Below are 24,155 nucleotides of genomic sequence, written 5' to 3'. Positions count from 1 at the left end.
TCTCATCCTTGGTTTGGGGATAATGAGGAAAAGGAGTAGTGCAGGGCAATTTGAGAAATCAGCACATCCCTTTCTCCCTCTAAATAATTAACTCAGAGATCCACACCCCATTCAGAGGCCAATGGGATTAGCAAGATTGAGGAACTAGCAAGATTTGTGAGCTATTAGGGAAGAGAATTTCCTCTTTCTTGCTGTCTCTAGTTAAGGAGCATGTAATGCTGAGAAGAATTAGCAAACTATGAGAAAAGGGCCTACAGAGAAGAGAGCCCTCACTGAAGAAAAGGATATAGAAACCAAATCCTTATCAAAGCATGTGCCTTGATCAAACCTTGCCTGAATCTACTGTCTATGGCCTTTTAGTTTGGTGAACCAATACAGGCTGAGGCAAAAGTCACTTTACACTTGTTCATATGATAATTAATAACTAGACCAGGTTAATTCAGCTTAAAAAATAAAATAAATAATAAAATTAAAAAAAATATAGATGATAAAGAATTTCACATATAAGTGGGGGGAAATAAAGAGACCAAGTTAAGTTAGGTTTCTGTTATTTAAAATGGAAAACATCCTAATTATTATGTTTTTCCAACATTTTCCCAGCATGAATCACAGTCTTTCTTAGCCTACAAAGTTTTGAACGCAGGCTGTCTTATTCACCTCCAAAGTTGTATATTGGCACAACATCTTACATATAGTAGGCATCCAATAAGTATTTATTTATTTTAATTTTTTTTTCTTTATTGATTTTACAGACAGAGGAAATGAAAGGGAGAGAGAGATCAAAACATTGATTGGCCACCTCCTGCATGCCTCCCACTGGGGATCGGGCCCACAACCTGGGCATGTGCCCTGACCAGGAATCAAACTGGCGACCTCTTGGTGCGTGGGTCGATGCTCAACCACTGAGTCACACCGGCTGGACCCAATATGTATTTCTTGTAAGGATAACTGAATACATAAATTCATTCTGAACAACTCAGCTGCATGACAAATCAGATAGAAAAGATACACTAAGAACATGGGCAGTAATTTCTACATTTATCATCAGATACAGGGATATTTTATACCAATTGGTTGCTGTTATTAAAACCCAAGGGCCATGTTAGAGCTGTAAAACTAAGTGGGAGACTATTGAGAGATAATAAGTTACTGAGGACACACAAGAATATTTGATATTCATGTCACAAAAAGCACAGGTAATATTAAAGTCTCCCTGTCTCATCAACACCCCCAAACAATGGGATGGCAGAATTAGATTTACCTCCTGGTAGCCACTAAGAAAATCTGTCTTTCCTGAGACGCTGACTAAGGGGTTGTTGTTTCCTATTTTTCTATCCCGCTTCCAGAGAGAAATTCTCAAATAATGGAGAACTCTGTTATTCTAGGACCTAGCCTGAGGATAGAAAAAAAGGTGAGTCCGGCCAGTGTGCCTCAGTGGTTGAACAACCACCCATGCAAAAAGAGGTTGCTGGTTTGATTCCCAGTCAGGGCACATGCCCAGGTTGTGGGCCCGATCCCCAGTGCAGGGCATGCTGGAGGTGGCCAATTGATGTTCTCTCTCATCAATGTTTCCATCTCTCTCCCCCTCTCCCTTCCTCTCTCTCTCTCTAAAAAAAAAAAATCAATAAAGAGAGGAGATGGCAGTCGGCAGGACCGGAGGGAGGGTGACTGTGTGAGAGAGTGAGCGAGTGTATGAGAGAGTGTGAGTGGACTTGTAGGTGGACAACCAAACCCAAGCAGTGCAGAGCCATGGAGCAGAAGGTTCCTGTGCTGTGGACAAGAGCAGCCGGCTACTATGGCAAGCAGCCCTTCATTGTGCTTCTCCCTGTGTCATGGGGAGGTCACACCACTTTGGAAGATCCCGGGTCTTTCCTGGGAGGAGGCAGTGGGAGCTGCTAGGGCCCAGCAACCTGAGTCCACCAGTACACCTGGCACCATTGGACCAGTGGACACTCTGTGTCAATACAGAGCAGTGCACAGTAGTGGAGCTCCCAAGGTGCTGGTTGTGGAAGCCACAGACAGCCAGGAGCCCAGCACCATCCCCCATAGAAGCAGCCCTATCAGAGTCTAAATATACCCCCAGCAACAGAGGCTGGGGAGCAAACATCCATCCCCAGGCAACAGAAGCACAGACCAGCAGCTGAGACCCATCCCCCAAAAACTATAGCAAAAGCTGAACAGGAGTTGAGCTCCACTGGGCAGCAGCAGTCCCCAGCTGCCAGCAGCAGGACCTGGGGCTCCACAGAGTCCTGTGCCATCCAGGGGCTCACAAGAGCAATGGGAAGCCAGAACCCAAGAGAGACTGGTGCAATCCAGCTGCCCTCCCACAGAACTGGAGGGTGTGGTGGCACCAGAGAAGCCTGTGTGACCTAGCAGGGACTGTGTGATCTAATTACCCGCAGGACCTGCGGGTGTTGAAGCACCAGAGAGGCCTGTGCAACCCAGCAGGGACTGTGCCATCCAGTTACCCATGGAACCTGTTGGGTGCTGAAGCACCAGAGAGGCCTGTGTGACCCAGCAGCCTATAACATAGGCATAGAGCTGGGTCCCCAAATGGACTGTGCCATCCAGTTACCCGCAGGACCTGTAGTATGCTGGAGCACCAGGAAGGCCTGTGCAAACCAGCTGCGCATAGAGGATGTGAAAATGGAGGCTGAGTGAATGGAAGCTACCCAGAAGATCTCCCAGGACCAAACGAAAATTACAACTAAAATAAAGACAAATACTCAGAAAAAAGCAATAGAAAATCAGGAGGACAGGACCATATAACCAGGGACACTGGTAGGATCTACGGAGGTGCAAAGGGTAGTAGTCTGGGAGCCCACGGACATCAGCAGTCTTAGCTGTGAGCAGCGCCCTTGGGGAATAAAGACCAAGCCAGCTCCACAGCACAGAGTGCTGGGACAGAGTGCTAAAATAGCCACAGCCACTTACCTGGGGGCTATGGCAGAGGGAGGGCAGACTGGGATGGAACTCTGTGGGGACACCTAGAATTTGGAGGGCATTTAGAGTTTTTGCTGAGTTGCAGCCACAAAGGACAGTGGCCAGTGTGCTCCTTCCCTCAGCTGTGGGGAAAAGCAGCAGCCCCCCTCCTTCGGAGATTCAGCCTTTCCCAGGTGAGGCAAAGAAATGCAAAATGAAACTCATTAATAACCAGCATCTATCCCACCCTCTGGAAATCCTCTTATGCAGAACACCAGGGCTACATTCCAAGGCACTGAATAACTGAGACTACTAGCCACCAACAAAAAACTAGAGGATAACTGAACATTTCCTGGGCATGCAAATCTATCCAGGAAAGTAAGACTTGACAGTGGTGTTTAACGTGGGCCCACCCAGGCTCATCCAAACCCAGTAAAGGGAGCCACAAACAGCAGAACACCAACATACACAGGGAATATTTGGCAGGCTCCAAAACACACTGAGATAGCCAAAATGGTGAAACAAAGAAACAAACCCCAAATGAAAGAACAAGAGAACTCTATCGAAGATAAGATCAATGAAATGCACCTAAGCAAATTATTAGAAGTAGAGTTCAGAGCCATGATCTTGAGGAAGCTCAACAGCATGTGTAAGGACATCAGCACCATGAGTAAAGATATAGAAACATTGAAAACCAACCAAGTAGAAATGAATAATGACATAGCAAAAATTAAGAAAAAATTGGAAGGACTAACCAGCAGAGTAGAGGAAGCTGAGGACTGGATCAGTGAATTAGAAGACAGGGTAGAAAAAAATCAACCAATCAGAAAATCAAAAGAAAAAAACAATTTAAAAACACAAAGACAGCTTAAGAGAACTGTGGGACAACTGGAAACGTAATAACATTCTAATCATAGGGGTAACTGAAGAAGAAGAAAATGGGCAAGGATTAGAGAATATATTTGAAGAAATAGTGACACAAAACTTTCCTAACTTGGTGAAGGAAGAAGGTATTGAAGTTCAAGAAGCACAGAGAGCCCCAAGTAAGAAGAACACAAACAGACCCACACCAAGACACATAGTAATTAAAATGCCAAAAATTAAAGGCAAAAAGAGAATCCTAAAGGCAGCAAGAGATGAGCAACAGGTTACCTACAAAGGAAACCCCATAAGGCTCTCAGCTGACTTCTCAAAAGAAACACTACAGGCCAGAAGGGAGTGGCATGAAGTAATCAAGCTCATGAAAAACAAGCATCTGAATCCAAGACTACTCTATCCAGCAAGGCTATCATTCAAAATAAAAGGTCAAATAAAGAGCTTTCCAGACCAAAAAAAAAAGGCTAAGGGAAAATATTAACACCAAACCAGTACTGCAAGATATGCTAAAAGAACTGCTGTAATTAGTAGGAGAAATAGGACAAAAAAATAGAACCACATTAAACAAAAATAGCAATAAATAAATACATATCAATTATCACCTTAAATGTGAAAGGTTTGAATGCTGCGACAAAAAGACACAGAGTAGCTGACTGTATAAGAAACATGACTCACAGATATGCTGTTTACAAGAGAACCACATTACAATAAAAGACTCACATAGGTTGAAAGTGAAGGGATGCAAAAAAATCTTTCAAGCAAATGGAAAACAAAGAAAAGCTGGGGTTGCAATACTCATATTTGATAAAGTAGATTTCAAAATGTAGGCCATAACTAGAGACAAAGAAGGCCACTACATAATATTGAAAGGATCTATTCAACAGGAAGATATAACCTTGGTAAATATAAATGTACCCAATATAGGAGCACCAACATAATTAAAAATCTTTTGGAAGACTTCAAAGCAGAAATCAACAGCAATACAATCATAGCAGGGGACTTCAATACCCCACTGACATCACTGGATAGATCTTCTAGACAAAAAATTAACAAGGAAACACATATTCTAAATGAAGTGCTAGAACAAATGGATTTAATAGATATCTACAGAGAATTACACCCCCAAACTGCAGAATTCATATTCTTCTCAAGTGCACATGGGACATTCTTAAAGATAGACCACATGGTAGGACACAAACTAAGTCTCCACAAGTTCAAGAAGATTGAAATTATATCAAGCATCTTCTCAGATCACAATGGCATGCAACTAGAAATCAATTGCAACAAGAACATGCAAAGACATTTGAAAACATGGAAGCTAAATAGCAGGTGATTGAACAATAAATGGGTTACCGAGGAGATCAAGGAGGAAATTAAAAACTTCCTGAAAACCAATGAAAATGAACACACAACAACACAAAATCTATGGGATGCAGTGAAAGCAGTTCTGAGAGGGAAGTTCATAGTACTACAGGCCTACCTCAAGAAGCAAGAAAAATTTCTAATAGATTATCTAATGTCACAACTTAAAGAACTAGAAAGCAAACAAAAAGAAAACCCCAGAGCAAGTAGAAGGAAGAAAATATTAAAGATCAGAGCAGAAATAAATGACATGGAGATCGAAAACACAATTCAAAGGATCAATGAAACAAAAAGCCGGTTCTTTGAAAAGATAAACAAGATTGATGGACCCTAAGCTAGACTCAACAAGAAACAAAGAGAGAGAACCCAAATACACAAAATCAGAAATGAAAGAGGATAAATAATAACTGACACCACAGAAATACAAAGGATTATTAACAAATATTATGAACAATTATATGGCAACAAATTTGACAATCTAAGCAAAATGGACAAATTTCTAGAAACACACAGTCTCCCAAAACTGAACCAGGAAGAGACAGAAAACTTAAAAAGACCAGTAACAACTAGGGAAATTGAAGATGTAATCAAGACTCTCCCAGTGAACAAAAGCCCAGGCCCAGACAGCTTCACAGGGGAATTTTACCAAACATTCAAAGAAGAACTAATACCCATTCTCCTCAAACCATTTCAAAAAATTCAAGAAGAAGGAAGACTTCCAAACTCATTTTATGAGGCCAGCATAATTCTAATTCTAAAACCAGAAAAAGACACTACAAAGAAAGAAAAGTACAGACCAATATCCCTGATGAACATAGATGCCAAAATCCTGAACAAAATACTAGCAAATTGAATCCAGCAATACATCAAAAAAATTATTCACCATGACCAAGTGGGATTTATCACAGGGATGCAAGGCTGGTACAATATTCGCAAATCAATAAATGTGATATACCACATAAACAAAATAAAAGATAAAAATCATATGATCATATCAATAGATGCTGAAAAAGCATTGGACAAAATCCAGCACCCATTTCTGATAGAAATGCTCAGCAATCTGGGAATAGAGGGATCTTATCTTGACATAATAAAGGCCATATATGAAAGACCTACAGCCGATATCATACTCAATGGGCAAAAACTAAAAGCATTTCCTTTAAGAACAGAAACAGGGCAAGGATGCCCATTTTTGCCACTCTTATTTAACATAGTACTGGACGTATTAGCCACAGCAATCAGACAGGAAGAAAAAATAAAAGGAATCCAAATTGGAAAGGAGGAAGTAAAACTGTCATTATTCGCAGATGGCATGATATTATACGTAGAAAACCCCAAAGACTCCATCAAAAATTTACTAGACTTAATAAATGAATTTGGCAAAGTAGCAGGATACAAAATTAATATCAAGAAATCGATAGCATTCTTATGCACCAATGATGAACTCACAGAAAGAGAAACTAAAAAAAACAATCCCATTTACCATTGCGGCAAAAAAATTAAGATACCTAGGAATAAACTTAGCCAAAGAAATAAAGGACCTATTCACAGAAAACTACAGGTTATTGAAAAACAAAATAGAGGAAGATATAAAAAAGTGGAAGCACATACCTTGTTCAAGGATTGGAAGAATTAACATCATTAAAATGTCCATATTACCCAAAGCAATCTATAGATTCAGTGCAATCCCCATCAAAGTACCAATGGCATACTTCACAGAATTAGAACAAATACTTCATAAGTTCATATGAAACCAAAAAAAGACCTCGAATAGCCACAACAATCTTGAAAAAGAAGAACAAAGTTAGAGGGATCACATTACCAGATTTTAGGTTATACTGCAAAGCCACTGTAATCAAAACAGCCTGGTATTGGAACAAGAACAGGCATATAGACCAGTAGAACAGAACACAGAACCCAGAAATGAATCCAAGGCAATATGCTCAATTAATATTTAACACAGGTGGCAAGAACATACAGTGGAGTAAAGACAGCCTCTTTCATAAATGGTGTTGGGAAAATTGAACAGCTACATGCAAAAAATAAAAAGAAAGAAAGAAAATAGACCATCAACTTACACCATACTCAAGAATAAACTCAAAATGGATAAAAGACTTAAATGTGACTCATGAATCCATAAAAATCCTAGAAGAAACTGTAGGCAACAAAATTTCAGACATCATACGCAACAGAATTTTCACTGATACATCACTTAAGGCAACAGAAACAAAGGAAAAAAATGAACACATGGGACTACATCAAACTCAAAAGCTTCTGCACAGCAAAAGATACAATCATCAAAATGGAAAGGCAACCCACTGTATGGGAGAGCATAATTGCCAATGATATATCAGATAAGAGGTTAATTTTCAATATATAGAGAGTGCTCATACAACTCAACAAAAGGGAGACAAAGAATCCAATTAAAAAATGGGCAGAGGCCCTGGCTGGTTTGGCTCAGCAGTTAGAGTGTCGGCCTGCAGTCCAGAGAGACCTGGGTTTGGTTCCCGCTATGGGCATGTACCTTGGTTGCAGTTTGTCCCCAGCCCTGTTTGGGTCGTGTGGGTGGCAACCACTCGATGTGTCCCTTTCATGTCGCTGTTTCTCTCTCTCTTCATTCTCCTTCCTGCTCTATCTGAACAAAAAATAAAAAAATGTCCTTAGGTGAGGATAAAAAAAAAAAAAATGGGCAGAGGAACTAAATAGACACCTCTCCAAACTGAAGATACAAATGGCTAAGAGACATATGAAGAAATGTCCAACATCACTAATCATCAGAGAGATGCAAATTAAAACAACAATAAGGTATCACCTCACACCTGTCAGAATGGCTGCCATCAACAAATCATCAAATAACAAGTGTTGGTGAGGGTGTGGAGAAAAGGGGACTCTAGTACACTGCTGGTAGGAATGGGAACTGGTGTAGCCACTATTGAAAGCAATATGGTGTTACCTCAAAAAATTAAAAATTAAACTTCCATTTGACTCAGTGATCCCACTTCTAGGAATATACCCTAAGATGCCTGAAATAGCAATCAGAAAGAATATATGTACCCCCATTTTTACAGCAGTACTATTTACAATAGCTAAGATCTACAAACAGCCCAAATGTCCATATCAGTGAACGAATGGATGAAAAAGAAGTGGTACATATACACAATGGAGTACTATGCAGCTGTGAGAAAGAAAGATCTCTTATCCTTTGAGACGACAGGAGGGACCTGGAAAGTGTCATCCTAAGCCAAACAAGCCAAACAGAGAAAGAGAAATATCATATGATCTCGCTTATTTGTGGAATATAATGAACGTAACAGTCTGAGGAATGGGGTAGTCTCAGAGGCATGGAAGTGGGGTACAGACTGACAATCCCCAGAAGAGGTGGTGGTGGGGGAGAGAGAAACCACAGAACTTATATGCATGTATGCATGAACAAGGGACATGGAAAACAAAGCTGGGTATAGGGTGGGGAGGGATGAGGAAGGGGGAATCAGTGGGGGGAAAAGGAGAAACATCTGTAACAAAAATAAATAAATTAATTAAAAAAATAATTAAAAAAAAGAAAAAATCAATAAAGAAAAAATATTAAAAAACATAACAGGTGATTGTTTTCTTGACACACACATCTAGATGTATTACTGTGCAATGCCATCAACAATGCTAAAAATTAACAATGTAATCTGATTACATTAATTCATAGGCTAGGGGAAAAAAATACCGCTGTTCATCACTGATTGAAATGCAGGATTCCTCTAGAAGTCTGACACGCCAACCTAACACACAATGTCAACTGATTGCACAGGCACCAGTGCTGGCTAGGGAATCACTCACCAGCAACTTTAACAATAAATGCACTTATAATTCAGTACTTCAAAAAGATGTCTGATGTGCAAATGAGTACTTCAACTGCTCTGGGAACATCAATTTCCCATTTTGGTGATAATTCAGCTTTGAACTCTGTCACTCACTATTCCATCACCAGCCTCCTGAATTTGAAACAAGGACAGTCACAAAAATCATTTGCCAGCATGTGAACCCTTAATATAATGTGCTCAAAATAGAGTTCCACATTAAAGCACACACAAATATTAGCATGACAGAACAAGCAGAATAATAGAGACAACCAGCGGATCTAATATGTGAAATGAAGAGTTGGACTCTTCAGCAGCCATGGAAATTTAAGTTTCAAATATAATCATGAGGTAATGCAAAACAGAGACTCTGCTGCATCACACCACCTCTGCAAAGCTCCCAACTCTACTTGTTTTCTGAGGGTGATGGACATCTATCTGCTCATGAATACTCAGTTTGCCGACAATTACGTATCTGGGTGCAGGGCAGGGAATGCGGGTGGGTATTTTAGGATACCGACTTGACTATTCTTCATCTACTCGGTGAATTCTTGATGGAGAAGCATGAATGTACATTTCTGATAAGAAGACAAGTTTGTCTCTGTTCCTGTAAGTTACTCAGAAACGAGAAAAATCAATATCTGGAAAGAATAGCAATAAAAATTTTGGCATATGGCCTAAAAGACAAAAAATAAAATATCACGCGTAATGCTTTAAGGTGAAATAGCCATGCAGGGGCTACCATGAACGACATTAAGCTATAGACTCACTTTAGGGTGTTACTCAGGCTTTGGGGCCAACTGGAAATCGAGTCACTACTGTACTATTAAGCCCAGCCCGTGCGGCTCAGTGGTTCAGCGTTGACCCATCTACCAAGAGGTTGCTGGTTCAATTCCCAGTCAGGGCACATGCCTAGGTTGTGGGCCAAATCCCCAGTGGGGGGCATGCAGGAGGCAGCCAGTAGATGTTCTCTCATTGATGTGTCTCTCTCTCCCTCTCCCTCTCCCTCTCCCTTCTTCCCTCTAAAATCAATAAAGAAAAAAAGCACCTGTCACTCATTTTCCTCTTTGCTTTATTACTGATAGGATGAAAAAACTTTATTTTACTTGGAAAAAAGACCTGACAACGTTGCAGATAATATCATTCTAACTGGTTCCATCAAAATATGAAAGATATTTTCTTCATCCAGAGCTAACAAATAAATAGATGTTGGCAGACACCCCTTGTTTGTTTATGAGAAGATGTGCTTCTACTGAAGAGAACGAAATGCTCCCGAGAAGAATTTGTTGCTTGTTGGCAATGAGGTGTGAACACTCTGTCTTTTGGAGAGGAGAGTAACCTCATAACATGAAACCCTGACCAACCCGAAGGGAAGTGTGCCAGGACCTCCGCCTGAGCAGTTCAGGGACAGCACCAGACACTGTAATTCCTCACCTGACCCACAAGATGGCGAAATTCCCCCACTGCTGGGACCCACGGAGGCTGCGCTCCAAACAAATATGTTTGTTAGTCTACCATCCGTTTTAATTTCACTGCTGACAGTCTGACAGGGCTTCTTCATATTACTGGGTTGACCTTTCCACGATTTTGTGCTAAATCTTTTTATTTTTTTTAAACTTCCTTTAATCTGCTATGTCGAGAAAAGAATGCAATTGACCACATGAGGACTGGCTGCAGTGATTACCAGCCAACAGCACGGGTGCCAACAGGTGGGTGGAGAGACAGGACTACCAGTGGCAGCTGGCACCTCCCATCCCAGTACTGGCCCAGATGCCACCAGCACTCTCCACGTGCGGGCAGTTCAGGGAGGATGGGAGCCTGTCCTCACTCCCCAAGAGGGTCCAGCAGGGCCCTTTCATAGCAGAGGGCAGACGTCAGTGACAACGTGAGGGATGCAAAGTTAATTTCTTTGGGCTCAGTCCTATTCTCTCCTTGGTAAAGGAAGACTGTCCATCCGGGGAAAGACCTTTCTCAAAATGTTCCCTTTGAAGACTAAGTAGGCTGTAAGGGAAAGACGACATATTTTCCTCTGACACACTGGAGAACAAAGTCTTTGGCTGCCTAGAGGATGCATGAACGCAGGTGGGCCGGAGAAGAGCCATCCCGCATGCAGTCTGGAAGAGGGTCTCGGCTTCTCCCAGCGGCCACATGGCTGCCATGTACCCAGCACTTCCCCTATGCCAGACTCTCTGATGCATGTGTCATAGGAGTGTCCCCTATCTGAACCTCCCACAGCTCTGCGAGCTGTCCTGGCATTGGGCCATATTAACAGAGGATGTGTCTGAGATGTCAGGAGGTTATGTGGTGGGTGACAACACAGCTGGCGGGCAAGTAGACATCACACCAAGACTTAACCTAGGTAGTCTTACTCCAGCGGCCAAATGGTTAATCACAACATTATACTTCCTCTCCCTGGCTCTCGAGGGACTGTTCTCGGAGAAAATTCTGAGAAAAACTCCCAGGTAAGTGCAGCTGTGTGTCCCTCACCTCCTCAGGCACCTGTAATAGAAACCATCTAAGACCTGAGATCAGTCCCGGGTTAGCACTGATTGTCGAGGGATAAGATTCACTGAGGGCATAGAACAGACACTCTCTAGACAGAAGTCACATCCCTGAGAACTTGAGTTCATCTCAGTCCAACGGGATGAACCACCTTAACTGTACCTGGACACCAGTCAGTAACTAGGAGAACAGAGAAAGGCCCAGCTGTCAGGGACGGAGAAGGTCGCCTTGGCCCCTGGTCTAGTGAACAGAGTAGGGTTTCCCTTTCACTAGGAAACAAGAGTTAAAGGGAATGAAGGGGCTGAGACAAGTAATGGAGGTCTACAGGTTGGTGGAGTACGTAGGTGCCACAGACCCAACCAGGTATGACAGACGTCAGGCGCAGTGTGGCAAGACTGATTATAGCACCGGGAGGTGTGATGGACTCCTTTTTGTTGCCAGATTGAGAGGTTCAAAGTCCATATCCCTAAGGGCAAGGCGAGAAAGTAACAAAATATATTCAACATGTGATCCACATTAAGATGGGCATAGGTGCCCAGCCGGTGTGGCTCAGTGGTTGAGCATTGACCCATGTACAAGAGGTCACCGGTTCAATTCCCGGTCAGGGCACATGCCCAGGTTGTGGGCTCGATCCCCAGTGGGGGACATGCAGGAGACGGTCAATCGATGTTCTCTCTCATCGATGTTTCTTTCCCTCTCCCTTCCTCTCTCTCTAAAGTCAATAAAGAAAAAAAATATATATATATAAAAAGATGGGCATAGGTGGGCATTTGGCCAGCTAACCAGAAGAGCTGACCAAGTATAAACAATCACACGGACCAGCTCTGCTCTGAATTTCAAGACAGGCCCAAGACAGGTGCACCAGGCTCAGCCTCTGCAGCCTGAATGCCTACAGCTTGGGACTCCAGGAAGTCGAAGGCAAATCCAAACTCTGTGTTTTGAAAGAAACCCATGACTATTGTAGAATACAATTTTTAATATTAGAAACATCTGGGGGTGTACCTCATGGGTGAGTGAGCAAGTGAGCAGCGAAACGCCCTTCCTGCAGCTCAGTGCTGTAATGAATATAATGCATGGTCAGTGTCACCGCCCACACAGAGCAAGTGCTGGTCCATTCGACATACGTACAATTTTCAGGTGAGATAAAAGTCTCATGACATCTGCCATGTCCGCCAGGATGAGTAAGCGCGTCACCGCCGACAGCAGCGCCCTGGCCGCCCGCACCATCGTGCCACGCTTCACCGACGAGCACGGGTCATCAGCAAACTCCGAGGAGGCGATGCGCATGGTCTCACCTGGAACACAGACACGGAGACGTGAGGGGGGCGGGAGGCTTGGAGCAGGCCGTCCTGAAGGTCTGTGGGTGGCCGCTACTGTTTTCATCGCAAAACTCCCAGGACCAGGTGGCGCTCCTGCCCCTTCCAACACCGCAGGACCTTTCGAGTCAATGCGTCCGCGCCCGGGGGCGGACGCTGTGGACGATTTCACACCGAGTATTGGAAGTAGCTTTTGGCATCGATAAGGAATATATTTCTTTTAATCCGTCTGATAGTTGAGATGTATTTGCTCTTAATCATTCTCGCTCTTCGTTTCTCTTAGAACGGATATTTACTAGGTGGATGGTAGAGATTACTGACAGTTCAGGTACAAGGTTGACTGCTCCACCGAGGATGAAAATGAAGACTTTGGCCTCATCAACACTGTACCCTTAGCTGAGTTAGAAATAACAGACCATACAGACACCCAAAATCTAGTCTTTTAATGCTCTGTTAGGAACCTATTTTCTAATATCGAGAACATTTATAAGAGAGTTGAGCCAACCCAAGAGATGTTTACTAAGCACATACTGCGTCCAGTTCTCCACTAGGCTCTGGAGTTACGCAGCCAACTGAGAATGAATGCCCTGGTCTCAAGGGGTTCACAGCCTAATGAGGAAACGGGTTTTAAATTCATACTTATAAGGCCGTGCTCACATGCTGTAATGGACATAGGATTATGTATGTAGGCAAAGAGAGGAGGGAGTAGTTTACTCATTTAGTGTGAGTCTCGGGGGAAGCTGTCAGCATTGATGGGTTGGGGAGAACTAACAGGTTTACCAGGAAGACAGAGGCGGGAGGGGCCCCTTAGACAGATACAGTGTGTGGGGGTGACTGCGCTGAGGGTAGGGACTGCGGTCACCGGGAGGCACAGCGAGGAAGGGGTACAGGGAAGAGAGTGGCAGGACTTAAAATACTAGGGAAGCAATTGGGACCCTGTCCTCAGCAGAGAGGGAAGTGACATTCATAGATTTTTATTTTAGCCGCATTACATAAAATAAGCTGGAGGGGACACAGGGCAGAGAAACCCGTTAATAGTGCAAATGTAGCTGTAACCTGAGCGCAGTAATGAGGGCCTGAGCCAGGAGACAGGGACGTGACTCGGAGAGGACGGGAATGTTAATGAGATTTGGGTGAGAGAAACAACAGATCCGGGCATGGATTCAATGTGAAGAACAGAGGCAGAGAAGGGGACGTTGACGGTGAACACCGACAATACAATTGACAGGTACGTATTTGCACAAAAAGACCCCAGGAGTGGGAACTGGAGGGAGATCATTAACTAGCAGGAGGCTAGTCCTAGGTCAGTGGGTGGAAATCCCCCTGGACAGAGAGACCTGGGAGAAGCATAATAAAGCTTCATATCGCAGAGCAAACACAGGGGTATAAAAGCTTCCACAAACCAGAAGGGTCAAGTTCATGTGACCGATTATTTCATTTCGGGTAAAACCAGTCAATATTTTCTTCACAGAAATGATCACTTCTCATGTATTAATCAAAACCTAGCTCAATTTAAATAAAGTCAAGTATATCACTGGGAGTCTGAGTATCCCGTCATTTATTCTAAGATATGAGAAAACATTGAAAACACACACACACACACACACACACACACACACACCCCTCTTTCCATTTTATAGGCAGATCAGAATATAACGTAACAGACTCGGTTGGTGTTGTCAAACTTGAAACTCTTGCAGCAACACCTGTATACTTGGGAAATGTGGGCATGCAAGGAAATACATTGTGCTGTTGGTTTTTTAAAAAAGACCACCATCTACAGTAAGTATGTTACATCACTAACCAGCTTCTTCTTTGTGCCTGTGCACCTACAAATAGCTTAATATTCAACAACAGATGGGGAGAAGCTTAAACATCCATTACTGTGTTGGCACAACCATGACTTTTTGAATGCATGGCCGTGGGTCGATGCTGGCCATTAGGAGCTAAGGGTTCAAACCCAGTGCCCCACCCTTGCCACAGGCTTACATAAATCTCCCCTTCCCAGCTCCTCAGAAAGGACTCCTGAGCCCGTAGCTCTGTGGTCTGAAGAGGAAAGCTATCTCACTCCCGCTCTGCCCAGGCAGCTGGGAAGAAGATTGCACACCAAGGCAAATCTAATGAAGTATTGAGAGGGTCACCCTGGAGAGATGAGTAAGTGGAATGGATCTACTTATTAAAAGAAAGGGGGGATTTATTCTGTGCATGAAGCTAGAGAGCAATGTGGTTGATCCCGAAGTCTGCAGATTACATTGATATGAGCCATAGCTGGGGTAAGATTCTCAGAGCAAAGACACCCCCTCCCAGCGTGTGGAGGAACCAGGCCTAAACAAACTGATTTTTTTTTTTTTTTAATGTGAGAGAGGGAGTGAGAGAGAGAAACATCAATGAGAAAGAACAACAACTGGCTGCCTCCCCTCCTGCATGCCTCCCACTGGGGGGATCGGGGCCCACAATCTGGGCATGTGTCCTGACTGGGAATCGAACCAGCGACCTCTTGGTCAATGTTCAACCACTGAGCCACACTGGCCAGACAACAAACTTATTTTTAAGCTCAGGTTTTCATAGAGAGGGCCAGTATCATGGCACTTCAGACACTGACCATTTGGTCAGCAACACTGCTTCAAAACCCATGGGTGCCACATGTCAGCATAGAAGGGGCCCAAAGCAGGCACCACTGGAAGAAGCTCGGGAGATATACATGAGAGAGAGAGAGAGAGAGAGAGAGAGAGAGAGACCCACATTAGTATATATATTAGTATATATGACTCTGCAAAGGGAAATCTCATGCTAAATTCTGAGATTTTTCTAAAATAAACAAAAGATGATTTAATTTGGTTTTAATTAAAACTGAACATTGTAAGCAGAGACCCATGATGTCATGTTATTAAATATTTAAAAGGAAAGGTGATCCGAAGTCACTACTGCTTGAATGCATTTTATATCTCTACAGCTTTAGGATTACCGAATGAAAATGGAAGTCTAGATTACAAAATGATAAGCTAGTTTATCAGGATCAAATGAGCTATTTTCCCAGGGAACTGCTTTTCTATAAAAACCAAAACATTTAGCTGATAGCACACAGGTGCAGGAGAAGGAGGGGCGGTGCGGGGAGGGTAACAGGGCCGCCTGTTGCTGGTATGGGCACCATTGTATTCCATCTCAGGATGGACAGAGAACTGATGACAGGCCTCAGCGCAGAGACTGTTTCCATGGCAAAGCCTCTGAGCTCCTCCAGCCACTGGCCTCTGCTGGAAAGAAAACAAAGTCAACATCTCTAAATAAGTGGCGGAAGAGAAAGAACAACAATCAATATGTATATAGTGCGCCTATATAACGATTGATGAGATAAGTATGATTCTAAGAGCTTTATAAATATGAACCCATGGCTTTAAGAGGAATACATCAGTCAAGTCACAAAGATGTGGATTGCATCCCAACGCTACCCCAACCATTACTAAACAGGTGTGCTTGGCGATAAGCCAACTTGGCCTGTCTGCCCCTGCAACTGTAAATGAGGGGTGAAGATGATGATGGCTACTTCACGGACTGTGATTTAGGGGTAAAGGTTAGAGGTGATTCATTGAGAGCACTCAGCACAGGCCTTCCCCGTGACAAGGGCTTACTCACTGTTATCATTAACGCCACTGCAATCCTTCCCAGTGTCAGAACTGCGGGTGACCTGCTCAACAGCTGGAGGTGTATTTTTTGGTTGATTCCACTCCTCATGAATACGATAATTTAGAAGCAAGAACACATCTGCCTAAATGATGCTTATTGCTTTACGTCAGATTATACCCCCCCCCCTCAAATATTGTGCTACTGCTTGGTTTTCAGATCAGTGATTGTTCTGCTTCTTATGCTTCTCTAAAGGCATTAGTATGGATAGATAATTGTGCACCTGCTTGAGATAATGTCAACTTAAATGTGCAATGAAGCAGCACAGTAATACTAAATGGAAGAAAGGCATATCATGCTGGGGACAGAGTCTCTGGAGCGGACCAGTCATTTAGGAAGCAGATCATGAACCAAGGGCAAAAAGGTCACATGGCTCATCCTTTGCAGGCTGACCCTGCATTCAAGGTAGGTACTCTTCAAATACTTGACAAATGCACTACTGGAAAATGCTGAGGAGCAAGGGAAAAGGTATGTGAAAACCTAGGTTCGGAAAAGGCAGAGTGAAGGAATGGGGAACTCAGAAAGTTGATGGTCCTAGAGGCTGATGAGGATTTAACTTGCCCTGTCTTTGCATACTTTTAGCAATGGCAGGCAATGGGTTTGTCCCCTAGAATCAAATGATGGAAGCTGGAACCACAACAAGAAAGGAAATGAATCAAAATGCAAGCCACAGAGCAACTGTAATGAAATAACTAGAACCAGTAGATTAAGGCAGAAGAAGCCAAGTAGGGAAATTACGAGGCACCTACCATACCCTGTGTGGTAATTTACATGGTCAACATGTTTAGTATAAAATAAAGATTGACCCTTTTGAGAACTGAAAAATATAGTCAATGAAAAAGAACCAAAATAACCTATATCATTCCAATAACCAGAGACAACCACCAGGGAACATCTATCTGATGAGCTGTCTTCTAGAAAGTTCTCTATGTCTGTATTTATAACCAGTAGTTATAACATATAATAGTATAACTGCATATTCTTCTTTGTCCAATTACACAAATTATCTGGCATATAACAGATAATGCTCTTGCAATTTTCCTCGTTACAGAATTCCTAGAGCAGATGAGAGAAAAAGAGCAAAAACTTCCAATCCTCTTAGCGAAAGTTTGTTTCCTTTTCACAATAACCTACATCTGCCTCAAGCTTTTCTCACACATATCTTGAAGGTACAATCTTAAAGGATACTGAGAAATACATCCTGTACAGCAATACAAGAAATTCAATATGATTTTAGAGAAGAAAGCAAGATTAGGGAAGTATAATACCTGACCACGGCTTTGCAAAGCCTTGGCTAGTTCTGTTCCCTAAACTATGCATCACTGAGACACACACACACACACACACACACACACACACACACACACACAAAGCCAGTGCAGAAATAAACATAACTGAATTTTAGGAAGTTAATTGAGTAGATAGTGGACATCTCCCAAATGCCTTATCATTGTGATTATGTTGTAGAGTCTGTAAGGCAATGCAATGCTTGAAAGCCACTTACTGCTATAGTTAGCTGACTTCCAAAGCATGGTGGAAATTTTGTGTCATCATTTGAGATCAAACAAGCTGAAATGTTAAATGAATGGTTAATGAGGAAAACACCTAGGAAGTTACAACGTTATCAGAGTCAAGTTTCACGCATGACACCATGCCTCTTGGTTCCTTCTTAGAAGACATAGGTGAGTTCTCCTTTGATAAGAATCATGCAGAACAGGGTTATGTACAGAAAAGAATGACTTAAGCAGGTGTTGATTTCGCCAAGGACCTCTGAACTCACTGCATTAGCAAATACAGAGGAACATCATCTTTGCGGTGGCTCCAGCAGCAAGAGGATGGTGCTTACAAGGTGATTCAAGATCCCTTCCATTTGAAAAATCTATTAGGTCGTGTCCATTTGTAGCTAATACATCAATATGTGCTCTCTGACCTCATTCCTAACAAGTACAGTTTATTTAGAGCTCACAGTGTACCAAGGTCTGTTCCAATTGCTTTATTTGGTTTAATTATATTACTGCTCAAGGGAGTAGATATGTACATGGTCACCACTTATACCAAAGGAAACAGAAAAGAGAAAGGGAAGATTACTCAGCTAAGATCAAGCAGCTGTAAGTGGTGGGGCCAGGATTCAAAGCCAGTTTCACTCAGAGTCTATGTTCTTAATGACAGTGCTTCAGAAATATTTTACAATTCTGCTTACTGTATTAAAATTATTTGTTTACATATCTCTGTCGGGACCTGTATTATGAGTTGAAGACTCATACACTATTTTATTTAGTAAGTGGAGTATTATAAGGAAGGAAGGGAGAGAGGGAGGAAGAAAAGGAGGAAGGAAGGAAGGAAGGAAGGAAGGAAGGAAGGAAGGAAGGAAGGAAGGGAGGGAGGGAGGGAGGGAGGGAGGGAGGGAGGGGGGAGGGAGGGAGGGAGGGGAGAGTGGGGAGGGGAGGGGAGGGGAAGGGGGGAAGAAATAAAGATATTTCTCCAATTATTTAAAGGCTCCACCACTCCCTATTGTCTCCTATCACAGTGGGGACCATCACTGTAGCATGTTGATTTCTTGACTCCTAGCATTTAACATATATTTGACAAGGTACATTCACTTAATAACTATTGAGAGGAGCAAAGGAAGGCCTGCCTGGAACCTTACATTTTTAAACGTATCGAATTAATGCTGAAGCAAGGAGAATGGACCAAAGAAATCCTCAATGCTACACACTTCACAATAAAATAATAATTTGAATATTTTCTTCTTCTTCTTTTCTTTGGACTTGGGAGTTCAGCAAGCAGCCAGGAAGCTATAACACTGAAGTAGGTAAGTGTCAGTAGAAAGAACCAATTCCTTTGGATCTCCTTAGTTTTGCCCACATAGGCATTTGCTATCACACATACACACACACACACACACACACACACACACACACACACACACACTGTTAAAACTTTTTTGGAAACATTCAAAAATCTGAGAGAGCAATATATGCATTTCACCCCAGGATGGTTATGACTCAAACTCATGATTAGGGGAAAAGGTTGGCAATCAAAAATGTTCAGAGGCTCAGGGGTGGTGAGATCATGTATTTTCTTAAGCAAATCTGCCTTGAATACGCTCCCTCCTGCAGACTCTCTCACATCTGGCACTGAAAGTTCAGATATTTTTGTTACCAAAAACAAAATAATCTGTGGCCTACATATGTGAAATTCAGAAGAAAAGCCAAAAGCCTTATATGACTATGTATATCTCATGCAAACCACCTCAAAACCATGTAGATATTATAAAATGAGAATGTTGCTTCTTCCTCTGTCTTCCCACCAAGGGTAGTCCTTGGAGGAGGACTCTTAATCTTCCTTCGTTTATCCAAGGAGCTCTCTGAGCAAATAAGACATTGTATGAGAAATGAGAGAAGGCTGATGGACCCAATGTCTCTGAAAGGATGTGAGAGTGGAGAATTTCTGATTAGGGTGGGTCCCCTCATGCATCATTCAACACCTCACTCTCATCTTACGTGTAAAGACACAGAAGCCACATGGATAATGACCTGCTAGAGGTCAGGCAGTTGGGTGAGGTCAGTATCCCAGTCTTCTTATATGCCAGTTAGGGGCTCTGACCACAGTCCCAAAATGGCTGGGAGACCAGCAAAGCATCATGTGACACCAGCAAACCAAAGCTTCCCCCTTACCAAATACAATCCCCAAATATCCATATGACCTTGTCGCACCCCTGCCTCCGTGGCTGGAGCAGCTCTCAAGACAAAGTTGTGCCCGGCCGGTGTGGCTCAGTGCTTGAGCATTGACCCATGCGCCAAGAGGTTGCTGGCTTGATTCCTGGTCAGGGCACATGCCCAGGTTGTGGGCCCAGTCCCCAGTGGGGGGCATGCAGGAGGCGGCCAATTGATGTCCTCTCTCATCGATGTTTTTCTCTCTCTCTTCCTCTCCCTTTCTCTCTAAAAATCAATAAAGGAAAAACAAATTTTAAAAATGTGCAAACCTTAAAAAAAAAGACAAAGTTGTATCCTCTTCTGGTCAGGCCCAATATTCTTTACCATGGTGAGTAATTGAATCTGTTCCAATGCATATATCAAGGTATGTTCAGTGTACAAAAGTCCTACACACATGATGAGTAAGTGTACTGAATGTCGTGAGCTATTAAACATGGTTAGAGATGGTAATGCGCCCCCTTGCACAAGGCAGATCATTAAGCATATGGATTTTAATCCTTTCAGCCGTCACCTTTTCCTGGGTTGGGAGGAAAGGGTATAAGGTAATTTTGCATTGTTGTCACCAGAAAAATGATCACGCTGCAATATGGCATATTTCACAAATGAGATATTCACAAAGACCAGTTAAATGTAGCAAGAGCCACAGTCCATAGAAAGGTGATTATTGTCTGGGTCGCAAATACAGTGGAATACCAAAATTTGGAAACATTAGGCAGAAATATGCTAGGTTTAAGAAAAAAATGGAGTACAGAAGGCTAATATAAAAACCAATATCATTTAATATTTTTACAAAAATTAAGAGAAATGAGTTGGTAAGCATGAAAATTTCATTTTGCAATAGAAGCGTTCCTGAAATAAATATACTCTATCAAATATATAATTTAAGCTATTGTAAGAAATTAAAGCAGACTATGCCATTCAAATCCTAAAATCTGATCATTTGGTATTTTCACCCTTAAACCAGTAGAGAAAATCAACTGATTTCTCCAAGTTACATTTCAAAACACAATTTAATTGAGCTGTAATGTTCTAGCACTATTTACCAGGTTCATAACACTGATTACTTGGAACGTTTTTTGTTCTGTTTCTAGTTTTAAAATGTGTGGGAGTTTTCTATCCTTAGTCAATTTTTTTTTTCCACATGAGAATTATTCCTGTGTTTTCATTTAGCCACAGACTACTTTAGAAAAAGTTGACTTTCTGTTTTATAGTATAGCAATTTCAAGCATAGTTTAGTAACCTACAGTCTATATGGTGCAGATTATATAATGTACCTTCTTTATGCTTCCTATATTTTTCTATCTCTCTCTTTTTTAATCCTCACCCAAGGATATTTTTTTGTTGTTGTCATTGATTTTAGGGAGAGAGGAAGGCAGAGGGAGAGAGAAACATCTATTGGTTGCCTCCCACAGATACCCAAATGGAGATCAAACCTGCAACCTAGATATTCCCCCTGACCAGGAATTGAACCTGCAACCTCTTTGGTGTACTGGATGACGCCTAACCAACTGAGCCACCCGGCAGGGCTCCTATTTGCTTTTCATAGCATTTATATTAGCTAATATAAAATCAGTGATGCAAGTTTTTTCAATTGTACTAGTGACAAATTTGAAATACCATAGTAACTTACAAATACATTTGTACATAAACTGAGTATCAAGACATAAAAAGGCTTAGATTAGCTGACCGGTTTGACTCAGTGGTTAGAGCGTCAGGCCGAGGACCAAGGAGTCATGGGATCGATTCCTGTCAGGGGCACGTACCTCAGCTGTGGCTCATCCCCAGCCCTGGTCGGGGTGTACGAGAGGCAACCAGTCAACGTGGTTCTATCACACTGATATTTCTCTGTCTCACTCTCTCCCTCCCTCCCACTCTATTTGATTATACATAGAAAAATATCCTCAGATGAGGAATTTTTAAAAAAAGGCTTAGATTATAGGGACGGACTTGCAAACAGTCAGTTGTGAATTTGCAAAACGATATCAAAAACAGAAAGTTTCTAAAGAAATGAACTATGTGGTAAATTACAGCAAATGAAACTCAGAGTCAACAGACACAGCTTCTGGTCTGGACTCTGCCCCTGGTGAACTGTGTGACCCTGAACAAGAAAGACAAGGTTTTGATGTTTGTCTTTCTTTATTCCTCCAATGAGTAGCTTTTAGCTAGTCTCTGAGAGATGATAGAAACCAGAGCCACACACTGCCACCCCACCTCCCCCAGCCCCCTGGTAGACTGATAAAGTACAAAGAGTATAGATGAAAATGTCCCCGACAAATAGACTTTCCATCATTAATTAGTTCCTTGGTCCCACATTGGGCAAGTCTGCTTCTCTCCACCCTCTTGACATCAAGCCCTAAATGAAAAGTGGGCCCCTTTCCCGTGGATGATTGTTTTCTCTAAGAGTTCCAAAGGAAAGAAACCCCAGTTTCATGAGATTGGAAGAAAATATCAACAACAGCAACAACAACACAAAGCAGATCACAGGAAATCTGTGAATTTGAATCTTTTCTTTCCTTCCACTGGAAATGTCATCTACCACCTCTGTCAAAATAATGTAGGATATCCAAAATGTCAGGAAGCATAGGACAAATTATTTTTAAGAAGTAAGCTGACTTTCCAGGATAATAGGCTCAATAGTTTTTCTTCAACCTCCAGGCATCATTTCCTTTAAAGAACATAACCATTGGAAGCAAGAGTCCAACTGTTACACTGAAAAAAGAGTAAATGCACTCTTGTCCCTGTGTTTGCAGACTTCTTGGACACACTTTGGTCTGCTGTACCCATCCTCAGATTCTGTCCCATCTCAGAGTCTTTCTGCCTTTTGCAGGCTGCTCCCAAGCGAAGAGGGGCCCATTCTGTGCTTCTTCGTGTTTATTTCCTTCAAAGTGGGAACATTGTAATAATAACTTGAAAAATTGCCCTATATGCCCTGGCTGGTGAAGGTAGGTGCACAGTCCCTTAGTAAACAAATTGCTTGCTAGCACTTAATAAACTCCCCTTGAGAGTATTAATTTAACCTCCCATGTAGTTCTACCTATAGAGAGAGAAGATTCTGACCATGCTGATGTGAGTATCCCACTCAGTATGACTGCAGGGTGATTCATAACCTGACATGGAACTTGAAAACAACCCCACGATGTTGTTTAATTTTTACATCACTCAACATCTTATGGAGACGGCGTGGCTGAGCAGCGCCTGCCCTGGGGCACTGCTGGCAGATGTCTGTGGTTAGTATGGGAACTCGTTTTGAACAATGCAGGGGAGTGATTTTCAATTCCCACTGCCAGCAGCAAGTGGTTTTTCACACCAAAAGGCCGCAGAAAATACGGATGTCACAGAACCTGTAGGTAGGTAGAATGTATGTTTGAGAAAGAGAATTGAAGCACAGTACGGAACACTACCCGGGCTGACCGTGCCAGGGTCTAAGCATCTTCAGACTGTGTTCACCAAGTGAGAGGTCATGATGGGAAAAGCAGGCAGCCAGACACACTGGACAGGAGACCACGTCAGCCCAGCTCATTCATTCCAAGCCTCGCAGAAGTTCCCACCTGCTTACTCGGGACCCTGGCTGCTACTAAGATTGAAAAAGGCCTGTAGAAACCCACCACACATTCTTTACAGGATGTCCAACAGAAACAATGGACAGTCAACTATATTTAATTCTCAGGACAGATTATAGGTCCAATAACGTTTAATAGGCCCATTTTTTACCTTCTCACAACTCCGAGTTAAATAATCTTTTCAGGGATAAAAGCACGAACGTGCACACTCCAAGTGTGCCCTCATTAAACACTCCAGTCAAGGCTTTGGCAGGGAGAGCTGGCAAGACCAATAAATGCAACCATTTGTAGAATTAGCCCAAAGGCTTCTTTTGCTTCCTGTGCAGCTACACAAATGTAATTATATTTGAGAATCCCCAAACCTAGTAATTTTCA

At 42.5% G+C, this 24,155-nt stretch overlaps 1 protein-coding gene across 1 annotated transcript in view; it reads right to left on the bottom strand.

Moving 5' to 3' along the window:
* LOC118630561 (catenin alpha-2-like) overlaps positions 1 to 24,155 on the bottom strand; it is a 411,139-nt gene that overhangs the window by 46,024 nt on the left and 340,960 nt on the right. The window contains exon 4 of the mRNA XM_036262427.1: positions 12,639 to 12,805. Within this exon, the coding sequence (XP_036118320.1) occupies positions 12,639 to 12,805 (167 nt within the window). The remainder of the gene's footprint in view (positions 1 to 12,638; positions 12,806 to 24,155) is intronic.

This window comes from Molossus molossus, unplaced genomic scaffold (genome assembly GCF_014108415.1).
Source record: "Molossus molossus isolate mMolMol1 unplaced genomic scaffold, mMolMol1.p scaffold_m16_p_15, whole genome shotgun sequence".
Lineage (NCBI taxonomy): Eukaryota > Metazoa > Chordata > Mammalia > Chiroptera > Molossidae > Molossus > Molossus molossus.
Note: the sequence above shows the minus strand (reverse complement) of the source record. Positions and strands in the feature narration are given on the sequence as shown.